The 13,964-nt window shown below is 38.7% G+C and overlaps 1 protein-coding gene across 1 annotated transcript in view; it reads right to left on the reverse strand.

Annotated features, from left to right (window-relative positions):
* TRDN (triadin) overlaps positions 1 to 12,660 on the reverse strand; it is a 535,205-nt gene extending 522,545 nt beyond the window's left edge. The window contains exon 1 of the mRNA XM_075200931.1: positions 12,245 to 12,660. Within this exon, the coding sequence (XP_075057032.1) occupies positions 12,245 to 12,266 (22 nt within the window). The 5' untranslated portion in view covers positions 12,267 to 12,660. The remainder of the gene's footprint in view (positions 1 to 12,244) is intronic.
* Between the last annotated feature and the right edge of the window lie 1,304 nt (positions 12,661 to 13,964).

Consider the following 13,964-nt stretch of genomic DNA (forward strand, 5'->3'; position numbering starts at 1 on the left):
ATATTCTGTTGGATTCTCTGTGTATGACCCCTGCCTGGACTTTGGACTCTGCCTGTTTGCTCGTGACCCTGATCCTTTGGCCTGTACCTTGGACTCTGCTACTTTGCCTGTGACCCCGACCTTTGGCGTGTTTATTGACTACCCTGATTGCCTGTGACCCTTGACCTCGGCTACTGTCTGACTATCCGCTGCTTTCTATCCAGCCTCCTGGCCTGCCGCTGTGGTCCTGCATTACCAACCCACACTACACCAGGAGTTAAGTCCTGGGTCATCTGAGTACCGGTGAGCACATCTCGCTCTGAGGGAAAGGCGGCTGCTATAGGTGAAGACCTCCGCCATCTAGTTCTGTGGGTTGGTGATCAGACCGTCAGCCTAACAGAATGGTGACTTTAAAACGTCAAAAAAGATTGTGTTCAGTTATATGAAATATAGAAAAGTTTTGTTATTGCTGTTTCAAAGTTCCCTAAAGTTACTGTATGTTGGTCATCTTTATTTTAAACTGACAACAATGCATGTTAAATATGTTTCTTCATTCTCTTTTTCATGCAGCATGGCAATACCAAAGAGGATATGAGAAGAAACATAAGCGAATAATTATTGAATAAATAGTATACAATTAGCTTACTGTAAGAGTCAGAAAACGTAAAGTTATTTCCTTTAATCTGCTTACACCAGAGACTGTGGACTGATATAGCCCAGACCCCTGTCAGTTGGCAATTGCAGATCACACAGTTTGGATTACTAACTAAGATTCAGGCACAAGCTTTGAGAAGAGTCCCTGTGAGAGGCAATTAATCAACTTCTTCTACTAAATAGCTGTGCATCTCCGTTTATTAGCATACTCAGTACATTAGAACATAAACAAAACCATGTTGCGAGTTTGAGTGTAATAATGTAATTTTACAATAGCTGAAATACTGCAGCAAAAGTTGAGAGGTATTTATTGTTTTACTGGTAATCTTGATAACCACACAATATTATATTATAGATTTTTGCTGTATTACAATTTAGTAATTGAACACCCTAATATCTCAGTGATTTGTTTCACTATATAAAATACAGGAATTTTACATAGAGCACAAAGCAACATTGTTAATCAGCAGCCAAAATAGAGGCAACAGGGAACCATTGTCAAACTGTAGTTGTATCTAGAGATGTTCACTGACCTCCGTGTTCTGGTATTGGCTTTGGATCTGGATTATCTTCATGTTTTGGTTTTGGCAAAACAGCTCTTGCGTGTTTTGGGTTTGGTTTGGGATCCCGATTTTTTTCTAAAATCCTGATTATTTTTTTTGCTTAAATCACATATTTTTGCTTTTTTTTCTCCCTACATTATTATTAACCTCAATAACACTAATATAAAGTAATTTGCAGTCAATTTTAACTACCTCACAGGTCACAATATTATTTTCATACACTGTCAAACAAAGACTGCAGATTTAGAAGACCAAGGCTGCAAGACCTATTATTTGTATTTCAGCAATGACAATTAGCAATGGAGCAATGGAGCTCTCCTGAATATCACTGGAGACTTTGAAGAACATTGCTGCCCCTCCCCTTTCTATTCTACAAATGACGCTGCCCAGCTGCACTAGAGACTGCCAAAAGCTGTGCTAACCCTTCTGTGTCCCTATGTGAAATGGCGCTGGATCGCTATGGAGAGCGGCACTTACAGAATCCAAAGCTCGTGAGATCCGAGATCCAATGACGTAACGATGATATTTTGCCTCGTTTTCAATTCCGAGGGTGCGCTAAGTACCGAGCCGGCTCGGCTTGGTACTTGTGATCTGCTAAGTTCGGGTGTGTTCGGTTCTCAGGAAACTGAGCCTGAGCATCTCTAGTTGTATCCTATATTGTTCTTCCTTATCACTGACCAACACCACAGTTAAGGATATGGTCAGTTTAGGGAAACATTAGAAATCTCATATATTTTAAAAGAATATGTTGGTGTTATATAAATAAATTACAATAATATTATTACTAGTAATAATATTAAAATAATATCAAATCATCATCTATATATTGCACCAGCAAATTCCATTCCACTTCACAATTGGGAACAAACACAGCAATACTGGGTAATACAGGCAGAGAGAGGGGTAAGAAGGCCCTACGCACAAGCATATAATCTATAGTATAATAAAAATAATCATGTGAAACATGGTAAATATATAAATATAGACAAACCTATACATACAAGTACATTAGATAGCAATGTACAAGTTGATCCAATTTCAATTTGTATCTTGTAGCATTCACAAATCATATGTAGAAGTTCTCAGAGCTCGACAGAACTTTAGATGAATGACATTTAGGCATTTATTTATCAAGACCCTGCAATATTTAAGATTTCTTATGACTGTCTATTGCTGCCATAGAAAATCTTCTATTCAAGCTCCAATTTATCAATGAAACTTAACTGTGGAGCTGAGCAGGGCTCCGCTCCCAGGTGATATTGTCTGGCAGCAGTAAGAGGAGTCTTAGTGCTCACCGGGCCAGTGCAAGGTCAATCTGATCTGATCTAGTCACAGATTCAATTTTTTTTTATATCGTTACAAAAAATGGATGCTTCGTGAACGAGGGAGGAGCCCGAACCCTGGCAAAAGCGACTGTTTTCGTCAGCTTTAGGTCTTTTCACCCTTTGCTAAATAGTGCCCTTATTTTTTTTTGCTGTGCAACAAAAGTAAATGGTTAGTCAGCTGTCATTGCAGACAGAACAGTATAATTTTTCAGCAGTAATTAATAAAATGTCAAGACAGACTTCCCAGGAGGCAGAAAAGGATGAAGTATGAAGTATGACCTTATCTGTGTGGAGTTTGTATGTTCTCTCTGTGTCTGCGTGGGTTTCCTCCGGGTGCTCCGGTTTCCTCCCACACTCCAAAAACATACTAAGAGGTTAATTGGCTGCTATCAAAATTGACCCTAGTCTGTCTGTCTCTGTGTGTGTGTGTGTGTGTGTGTGTGTACATTAGGAATTTAGACTGTAAGCTCCAATGGGGCAGGGACTGATGTGAATGAGTTCTCTGTCCAGCGCTGCGGAATCAGTGGCGCTATATAAATAAATGATGATGATGATGATGATGATGAAGTAGAAGGTAATTTCCTATGCAATACGGAGACACCATTTCATTTCTACCACTACAACTTTGTCCATCGAACAAAAGTCCACAAGTTCACAATTAAGAATTAATCTGAATTGAAAGTTTTCAGCAACATTACTATGCTGTGTTCTTAAAGTACACTTTCAATAAACAAGCAAAATTTGCTGCCCCTTTAAATTAGCTGAAAAGTTAGTCATTCTGATTGTAATTCAGAGTTAGACACTGTTGTGTTGTTTTTTTTAGTTTTTTTTTTTAGTTTGTGGGGCGTGCATTATTACCGTTACTGCAGTCATTTTAACGCAAATATTTGCACAAAAGCTCACAGAGCTGCGAGCAAAAATCAGCGTTTAAATTACTGCAGTAACAGTAATCTGCATCTATTACTGTAGTTATGAATCTGCCCCAATATGTAGGATTATCTCTCAATGGAAATGTTCATGTAATTTAGACTTGTAATGTCCCTAGAATAATATAATTAATGATTTCTGATTTAGAAAAATATAATGTTTTCTGATTCTTATAACAGTTTTACTACATTTTGAATACAGAAAGAATCATACGTGTACATTTTCTCTTGGTAAAATCCACTTTAAGTTAACGTAGTATAAATGGCATAGAAAATGAAGATGCAGCACCCGAGATGCAAAAGGGTAAATTTATCCCGTCTCCCGGAAAATAGATAAGGGCTTCCATTTACTACTTATGTGCACTTAAACACATGCTCTGCATATTTTCTTACTATATGATTCCCCAGCCAAAATAAAGAATTATAAATAAAAAAAAAATACACATAAACACACATAAATAACCCAGTACTAACAAGGCTAAAAAAAATTGCCTTCTATTTGTAAATATTATGAGCAGGGGCGGGCTGGGCCGGGGGGCAGGGGGGCATCGCCCCCCCGGGCCGCTCAGAATCACGGCTGTTAGGGCCGCCCGCTCCCCGGAAGTAATATCAATGTGAGGCAGCCGCGCAGGTGTCATGTGATGCGGCCGCCTGTGCGGCGTGTGCCCCCCAGGCTGACGTCCGTCAGCCCGCGCCTGATTATGAGCCACCTACCACTTAACATCACATCTGCTAATGGAATAGTTCTAGCTCTATAGAATAAGAATGAATACATTGGGTCATATATTCATGCATCTCCCAACTGTCCTAATTAGGGATGGCCAGTTCCGATCTGAGGTTAACACCTTTGTTCTGTGGCTCTAATATTTGTGAGGTATGCCTCGTTTACTGCCGCTCTGCATAACAGAGCAGCAGTGAATAGGCAATGCACACCCCCGCCACTGGTACATGCAGCAACAAATGGGTGTTTAGAGGGGAAGGGGTAAGAATTGGCCTAGTATTTCATAATGCTATGAATGCCCCTGGGCATGTGATCACACCTCTATAGTATGTTGGTCATGATTCCTCTGTGACATGATCACGTCACCTTCCACCATCTGCTCCAATCCAAGGACTGGCAAAGTTGGGAGGTATGTTCGTTTACAAATTAAGAGCTAAATTTCTAGGAGGTACCCCAACAGCCTCCAAAATGGCACTAGAGCGATGAGCACTCATTGTCTGCTCTACATAGCCCCTGCCTTCCTAGCTTCTGCTGGTGCTTATTAATTGATTGAGAAGCGATTTTGTGTATGACAAACACAGCAACCATTCAGTAAACAGCTTTAACCTGCCTAGTGCAAATTAGACTATGAAAGCAAGTGTCTGATTGGCTGGTAGTTTAGTGCAAATGTTACATCTAAATGAAATGTTAGCAAATGATCCCAATGAGCTCTTGCACTTGGGCTTGTTAAGAATGTGGTGGTTTTATTCTGATGCTGTTTTCATAGGATGCACACAGAGCCTACACAGAAGATTTTACATCAAACACAGGAACAAGCACAGTTTATCAGGAATAATCAAAACAGCGCTAAATAAAGCAACATTATGCATACATTTTTTTTCTCTTTTATCTCTTTGCATTCCTACTTATTTTATAAATTTAGAGTAACTGCATTTGCAGATCTTTTTTGTCCCTACAAGAGTTTACACAGCTAACTACTGTTTCACTGTTGATATCGGTGGCTCCATTCCGTCATTGAGCATATAAGACTACCTAGACTAAAGTTAACACTACTGTCCTTCGTCACCTATTGTTTGCAGTACTGTGAAATCTGAAAGCAAGTGAATCTAATGAAGAAAATCTCAGGAAACAAATGACGTCATTTAGTAAGAAACACCAAAATTGTTCAAACATCCTCATTTATTTATACAGCGCCACTAATTCCGCAGCGCTGTACAGAGAACGCACTCACTAAGTCCCTGCCCCAATAGAGGGTACAGTCTAAACTCCCAACACACACACATATACAGACTAGGTTCAATTTGATAGCAGCCAATTAACCTACTAGTATGTTTTTGAATTTTGGTAGGAGATCGGAAAGCCACAGGAAACTGAACTCATGACCCCAGTGCTGTGAGGCAGAAGTGCTAACCACTAAGCCCCCGTGCTGCCCACGTCTGTCAGTCATAAATGAATGGAACTTATCAATTAAGTTATGATCGAACTTGACCATGGAGGAACAAAAATATAGTCAGCCAATGACCAGAATGATTTGTACAAGAGGACATCAGTCAACCAGAAATAATGGGGCCTATTGCAGTGCTAAATGGCTAGATCTGTGTAATCTTTATATTCCTGTGTATCTTCAATATGGCTCCAAAACTGGTCAGTTAGATCCAGTGCCAAGTAATGTCATTGTCACGTGTGCAATCAGTGTAAGTATACAACATACTTGCCGACTTTTTCAAGACCGCGTCCGTGAGCTGCCTGGGGGGAGGTGGGAGTTTTGGGGGTGAGGCTACGCAAATCACGAAAATTTTGGCCATGTGCAGTTGCGTTACTTTACAATTGTGGGCGGGGACAAAGGCCGCGATTCCATGAGAATCGCACCATTTTGGATCTAATTCACTTCCTAGTGAAGTGGGCAGATGCGGGAGGCTGCCATACTATCCCGGGAGTCTGGGAGGCCTACCCGGAATCCGGGAGAGTTGGCAAGTATGGTATATAAGACTTAAAGATGTTTAATCTAGCAATAAAATAAAACTTTTTTTATGCAAAATATTAGTCAAATACATTGTTTGCAATGTATCAATGACCCCTGAAAAGATTTGTTTCAACATAATAGGTAACAGATTGGATCATGAACACAATTTGAGGTGCATTTGACACCACAATCGTCTTGCATTAGTAGGACATGAGCCTTACATTACCCTCACTACAGTATGACACTGAACTATCACATGCAATCTTGTCCTCACTAACATACACAAGTGTGCAGATTAGATAAGCTCATTCATTTTCTGAAATAACCTGTGCTGCTGTGAATATTCGGATTCAATTGGATCAAAGGCGAAATTAGCAAGCTGTGGGCCCCGGTGCAGGGAAGCGAGGAGGATGGAACCGGGTCCCATAGCTCACTAGTTCCACGTGCAGCGGACCCCATTATCTCCACCACCACCATACCTGCTGCACCAATGGTAGTTCCGTCACTGATTCGAATACATATTGTTTATCCCTACTAGCTTGAAAGCTGAACACAAATAAAAAAGCTGGGAATACAAATTGATACCAAAAGGTGTTTAGTGATAATTGTGTTAGAATTTTCTCAAGCAGTATTCCAAATACAGTTGTTCTGATGAGTAGTTATGTAAGCCGGGACATCAGCATGCTCACCTGTCAGACATTTTACATTCTACTTTTGCTTGTCTGAACAGTAAAGGTGTGCAGGCACTAGGATCAAGGTTTTTGATGCCTGCACAATATTCTGAGAATTTTGCTTACTTTGCTTTTTCTCACACCTTAAGGCTAAGCATGATTGTTTTGTTTTTTATTTAAGTGTTTTTATACTTTTGTTGTTTAAGAGCCTGAAAAAAACTTTTTACTTTTATTTTTCTGTATTTTTCAGGAAAGCGGAAAAATAAAATGCTAATTTCTAGTTAGAAGCTTGTACGGGTATAAAAAATAGACAGGTTCAACTCAGTGGGGGAGAATATCCACATATTTTTTCATACATGTATTTCTAGCATTTTTGACGTTGAGCCCTGCTGATTGCTAGCATTAAAGATATCTCAAAGCCAGTAGAATAAATTCCCATATGGATGTTGCCTTAATTTAGAAATACAATTACCTGGTCTGCATTACTTGATGAGAGGGGTGATGTTAAATATAATTTCTTTAAGCACAGGAAACTACAATAGTAAAAAAGTGGGAAATTTGTAGAGATGGGCGGGTCCGGTTCCCAGAGAACCAAACCCACCCGAACTTTGGGTATCTGAGTACTGAGCTCTCCCCCGCCCGCTCCAAATCCAAATCGAGGCTGAACGTCATTGTGACGTTGTCGGATCTTGGGGCTCGGTTCTCGTGATACTTCAAGATTATAAATACACGCCTCCACAGCAATCCATCGCCATTTGACAGAGGGAGGGAGCAGGGTGTAGTCACAGGCTGGTTGGAGCAGGGAAAGAGAATCCAATATTCTTATTCCAATTGTTGTAACAAAAATCGCTAGAGAAGAGAGGAGGATAGAGGTTTTTTTTCTTTTCAATATTTGGCACTCCCCAGTGCTTTTGGGGTGTCCCCCCTAATTGTGCATAAATATTTCTGGCTGTCAAAATTACTGTCAGCAGTATCTACCAACTAATTTTTAGCACTCCCCAGTGCTTTTGGGGTGTCCCCCCTAATTGTGCATAAATATTTATGGCTGTCAAAATTACTGTCAGCAGTATCTACCAACTAATTTTTAGCACTCCCCAGTGCTTTTGGGGTGTCCCCCCTAATTGTGCATAAATATTTCTGGCTGTCAAAATTACTATCTGTCAGCAGTATCTTACCAAATAATTTTTAGCACTACAAGTGCTTTGGGCTGAAAATGGATTCAAAGCAGTCCACATATGAGCAGAATGAGCAACCAGGTTCTGTCACCAGTCCTGATGTTAGTGTTCACAGTACGTCATCTGGGCAAGGCGATGTCAAACTACAGAGTGTTTCGAAATCAGTCCAGAAAACAAAAACAGAACAAAAATTTACTGTGTTGAAGCGAAAAAGAAGTGTTACTGAGCAAAAGTTAAGTGCCGATAAAAAAAAAAAATTGCCAACATGCCATTCTACACACGCAGTGGCAAAGAGAGAATGAGGCCTTCACCTTTGGCTATTAGTGGCAGATCCCAAAAAGTTACCGAGCCTACAATTGGTGCACAACTACTGTTACGCGTCAAAGCCGAGCTGCAAGATAACAGTAAGGCATTAGAGGATAATGTTTGCTTTGATTCACAAATGACACCAATCCCTGTGGAGAGTCCATCCAACAGTGGTATGTCTAATCGTGATCATTCTGTTAGTGTACCCATAAAGAAGGTCCCTTTCAGCAGTTCTGCTGATGTGTACCAGAACAGCCCGAGTGTAGCCAGTGATACACAAATTGAGGATGCCACTTTGGAAATAGAAGAGGAAGAGGGGGAGATTTGTAGAGGTGACGAGGGCGCTAATGAGGATGTTGATAATTATGATGCAGACAGATACCAAATTGCCTTTCTCAATTTCTATTTATATTCTAGATTATATAACAGCTGAATAGTTTTCTATTTTACTCCTAGTGGAGAGGGGATCTGATGCAGACAGATACCAATCTGCCTTTGTCCATTTCTTTGTATATTCGAATTTCTAGTTCCACAGTGTTTTTTTTTATATTCATCTACAAGTGGAGGGCAGGGGGGGGGCATAGATAGCCACTAAACTACCATGGTCCATTTAATTATACTTTCTAGTTCCACAGTCTGTGCAGGCTGCTTTTTTTATATTCAACTACAAGTGGAGGGCAGGGGGGGGGGGCATAGATAGCCACCAAACTACCGTGGTCCATTTAATTTTACTTTCTAGTTCCACAGTCTGTGCAGGCTGCTTTTTTAATATTCAACTACAAGTGGAGGGTGTAATATACACCCAAAGGTGATGGCTACATTGCCAATAATCAAAGATGGAGGAGGTAGACAACCAGGTTTGTCTGTATAATTTGCAGACAAGTGTTCGAATTAAGGACGGCCTACCAGGGATTAAACTGTTTTTTTCATAATTTATTAGCTTTAGAATTACCTCACTTATCTAAGAAACTGGTGGAGCACTAAATTAGGTTATTTTAGACCAAAAAAAATGGTATTTTTTTCAAAAATAGCAAAACAAAACCAAACAAAACCAAAACCAAAACACGCAAGGGCGGTTTTGCAAAACCAAAACCAAAACACGAAGGTAATCCAGATCCAAAACCGAATACAAAATCAAAACACGGGGGTCAGTGACCATCTCTAGAAATTTTGGCACAGAGCATTCTGCAATGATGAGGGGTCATATTAGAGTGTGTGGTAACTGATGGCATAATTTAAGCTTGATGCTTGTGCATCAATATTGTCACTAGGTCCTATTCATTTATAGGAAATAAAGCAGTTGATATTTTTCTTTAATAATCTCTAAACCTTAGTATTTGCCAATTTGCTGACCACCAGAATTGTATATCATAATGTTTAAAAAAACTAAACAAATAAAATACCTGTTATATATTTATATTTGTAGCAGTAGACATAATATGGAAAAATACATTTTATTTACTTTGTTTTAACTTGCTAGGCATTTATATTATATGGCAGTTTTTCTTATAGGAAGATCAGCAATACTACATTGCAGAGTTTAAAATTGGAATGAATTGGTAACTGATAACTCATACAGGGGAGGGCCAGTAAAATTTAGCCCAGAAGGCCAGACTTAACTCAGCAGCCTATTACAAACATTTTAAAGAAAAGAAAATGCTGATGGCCCAGTGACCCAGCTGCTATGGGACTGGCCCAGGTGGCAGATTCCCACCTGTCCCCCAGCAAGCCCCTGAACTGATACCTCTCAACTGTTCAAATTGTCCTGCCATCCTGACAGCTTAACGTTTGTCCTGACTAGGAATGTTTGGAGGCATGTCCTGTATGACCTGCCACCCTTGTGGACAACAGTGCAAGGGTGTTCTTGAAGGTGGGAATTTGGGGTTGGCCTAATGCTTCAGAGGGCGTGGTCATGCCCCATTGTGATGCAACCACACCTCACTATGATGCGACCACCAAAGATTGGAACCTTGGGAGAAAACGTCTTTTTTTCAACATAAGTTATATTAAATGGTCACTCACATCGTTGGCTTGCAATGCTCATTCCAATAAAGTGCAAACATCAGAATAAGGATTATTTATTTTACAAGATGTGCAATTTTGCAGAAAACGTGATGCATAAATTTCCCTTTTCTAATACACATCCCATTTTCGAGAGCTGCACCGTGGGCAGCACGGTGGCGAAGTGGTTAGCACATCTGCCTCACAGCTCTGGGGTCATGAGTTCAATTCCCGATCATAGCCTTATCTGTGTGGAGCTTGTATGTTCTCCCTGTGTTTGCATGGGTTTCCTCCAGGTGCTCCGGTTTCCTCCCACACTCCAAAAATATACTTGTAGGTTAATTGGCTGCTATCAAAAAATTGACCCTAGTCTCCCTCTCTCTATCTGTGTGTGTGTGTGTGTGTGTGTGTGTGTGTGTGTGTGTGTCTTAGGGAATTTAGACTGTAAGCTTCAATGGGGCAGGGACTGATGTGAATGAGTTCTCTGTACAGCGTTGCGGAATCAGTGGCGCTATATAAATAAATGGTGATGATGATGATGGTGAGCTGCATTCTGTAACATCACTGTAAAGCAGTGTCAAAAATTACAGTTACATTATGCATTTGCTATGGCTTTAATGCATTAAACTTATTAATATTACTATGTATATATTATTGTTTGTTTAAATGATCACTTATTATAATTGTATTTTATATTATTATTATTATTATTATTATTATTATTAGATATTATTGGATTTCTTTAATATATTTTTGACTATCAGTCTGGGTACTGTGTAAGTTTAGGTAAAGATGTGAGAACTTTTTGTGGTGTTTTTGACACATACGTTACCCATGTATATACTGATGTTACTAAGTTTTATAACATAGAACTACTTTGACATATTGTGTTGTTTAAGGATTTTGTTGCATTTAGTTAACTACAAATCTCAATTTATTATTGGTGTATTACAGAGCTTTCGATGTTAATTTTGTGTATTACTAGTTATTAAAGAGGCGATGGTGTAAAAATGATAGTAACTGAATAAATTCTTCTATGCACTCTATTTATAAGCCACCTCAATATGTTTATAGAAACTTTTCTGTGGGAATAACTGTATATTTTTTCATAAATTATTTACTTTTTTTTGTTTACTGTTTGCAGTGTTTTTTGTTAAAGCATGTGTCCTTTGTAAATATTTATAGAAGAACAACACGTCATGAGGAAGCATTTTAGTTGTTGAAATTTGCTAGTTAAACAAAATTTTTCTTTTATTGAATTTTTAAAAGTGTGCAATGTATTATGCTATTTCAACAAGGTCTATAACATTATGCATTCCTAAGCATTATTAAGCAACACATGACTGCCTTGTTTGTTTAACTACAACCTCCAGCATGCTTTAGCTTGCACTGCATGCAGGGAGAGACACTTTTTGCTGCCTAAACAACCCCAAGGAAATATGTCTCTATTATAGAGGTATCTAAACAGTTATATTAGTGACTGCGAGCACTGTGCACAGAAATGACCTTTACTAACTGGTTAATAATAAGAGCAAGTAATGAGCTTATAAATGCATCTGATGTGTCTAATAAACATTTCACTTATGTCACATTAGAAGATGGTCAGAGATTATCCTTAGCAGGTCTCAGATTTCAAGTTATTTTTAGACGGGGCAGGATATTTTATTTTCCAACGTATATAAAACACACCTAGATCTAAATAATTAACAAATAACTAATACCTTCAAACATGTTTTGATTGTATTATTCCTTTTGCTTATGACATGAGCAAAATCAACTTAAAACATATTTTAAGTCAAATAGATACCTTCCCTAAAAAGTTGTTATATTTGGATGAAATCACCAACAAAATCTGCCCCCTCTTTTCACCAAGGGACAAATAAACAGACATTAAGCACAATAAATTTCATTACTGAATACTGATGGTAGTTACTTGTGTCTAAAAAAGTAGTTAAATTACCTTCAGCTGTGCTTTCTGTCATAGCGATGATTGAATATTAAGGAATCAATGGTAGTAACAGGTCATAAGTCTTCAGGTGTGGAGATGCGGGATTTAGAGATGGGGAAAAATTTTGGGGTAGGATTCTGTATTTCGTAACTCAGTTCTTTCCTCTTTTATGCTGCCTGGAACTTCCTTAATATCAGCATCCGCTCCTGAAGGCTCCCTCAGGCTCCCTCAGCCCAATGAGTCCTAGGATCAAACTAAGCGTTTCCAGATCACTATATGAAATATTTCACAGTCCTTCCGAGGATCCCTAATATTATTAGGTATACAACTCTAAAAAAGAACTGAAAATCTGAGACAGCAAAAAAAGCAAAGGAACTGAATAGAGCCAGTCAAGGCCCTGCAGCTTGTCTCATAATAACTGCATTTGTACATGGGACAGGTCTCAGAGTGTCTTGTAACATTACCCATTAATGCTCAAGTTTATTCTTAGCACACTTGCTCTTTGCATTCTTCTTGGCCTTATTTGGTCGAGGGTGGGTCCCATCTGTGTGGTCTGTCATGCACCCATGTCATTCACTCCTTCGCTGCTGGAGTTATCACTTAAGCAGATCACTGGGAAAGCTAGTAACATGCCCTCTGCAATATGCTGCAGGGCCTTCTGACAGTGACCATGTCATGCCTTACCATGGCAAAATTTTAAACTACATTTTTATTTAAGCACGGGAAGTGTATAGGAAAATACACCCTATATCCATTACTAAATCTGTCTTCAAGATGTCTGTTTAGCAAATTTAAACAGGATACCTATGAAAGATACATGAACTAGGCTTCGGCATTCCGAGTAGATGAATATTGAAAAGAACATCAATGTATGCTTGGGCACACGTGCTGTCTGCCGAATGTGTGCTCCGTTGTTTAAGTAACACATAAGAGCTGCATGATAAGGGATCTTAGCAGAATTTCTAACTTGAAAACACCTTGCTCTGCTCTAAAGTTGGATATCTTCATTCGTATGCTAACATTGAGTAGACAAATACACAAATACATTTTAAAGTGATATCAAAATAAGATAGAACATGTTGAAGGGGCTTAAATAAAATATAAAAGTAGAATATCAAGCATTGCAATAGCTCTCAATGTACAGTATAATATAAGCTGATGAGTGTATTATGATTTCTAACATTGCCAGGCCAATTTATTAGCCATAACGGTTAGGACTGTCCACTTTAAAAAGTAATTGTAAATGTATTCTTCATGCACATATTTCATTTTGAGATAAGTTAAATCAAAACAGACCAAAACAATTCTGATGAACTCTGAAACCATCTGTTTTGTAAATATAGACACAGTAAAAAAACTAGCAGATCTTTACTCCAAAATACCTTACTGCAACTTTGTTTAAAAACTAAAAGTGTGTAAACCTTTGGTATTGGTACTAATATACTCAGGCCATATAGACCCTTGAGTTTTAAGGACATCTGTGTTGATATCAGGAAATTAGATATGATTAGATATAAATATTATTTGGAAATATTGAGCTGTGTTAATTTATATGTTATTTATATTTTGTTTATTTTATTTTTTAAAAAAAGCAAAGCTGTAGCACGGCTGCAAAGCGTAAAAGGGTTGTATTATTTTGTGCTCATAGAAATAAGACTGGGATCCAGCGCCCAGGTGGTGATCACCCCTGTGTATTGTAGGGTGGAGTAATTTCTGGCTTCTGTAAACAAAA

This window comes from Mixophyes fleayi, chromosome 3 (assembly GCF_038048845.1).
Source record: "Mixophyes fleayi isolate aMixFle1 chromosome 3, aMixFle1.hap1, whole genome shotgun sequence".
NCBI classification, from domain to species: domain Eukaryota; kingdom Metazoa; phylum Chordata; class Amphibia; order Anura; family Limnodynastidae; genus Mixophyes; species Mixophyes fleayi.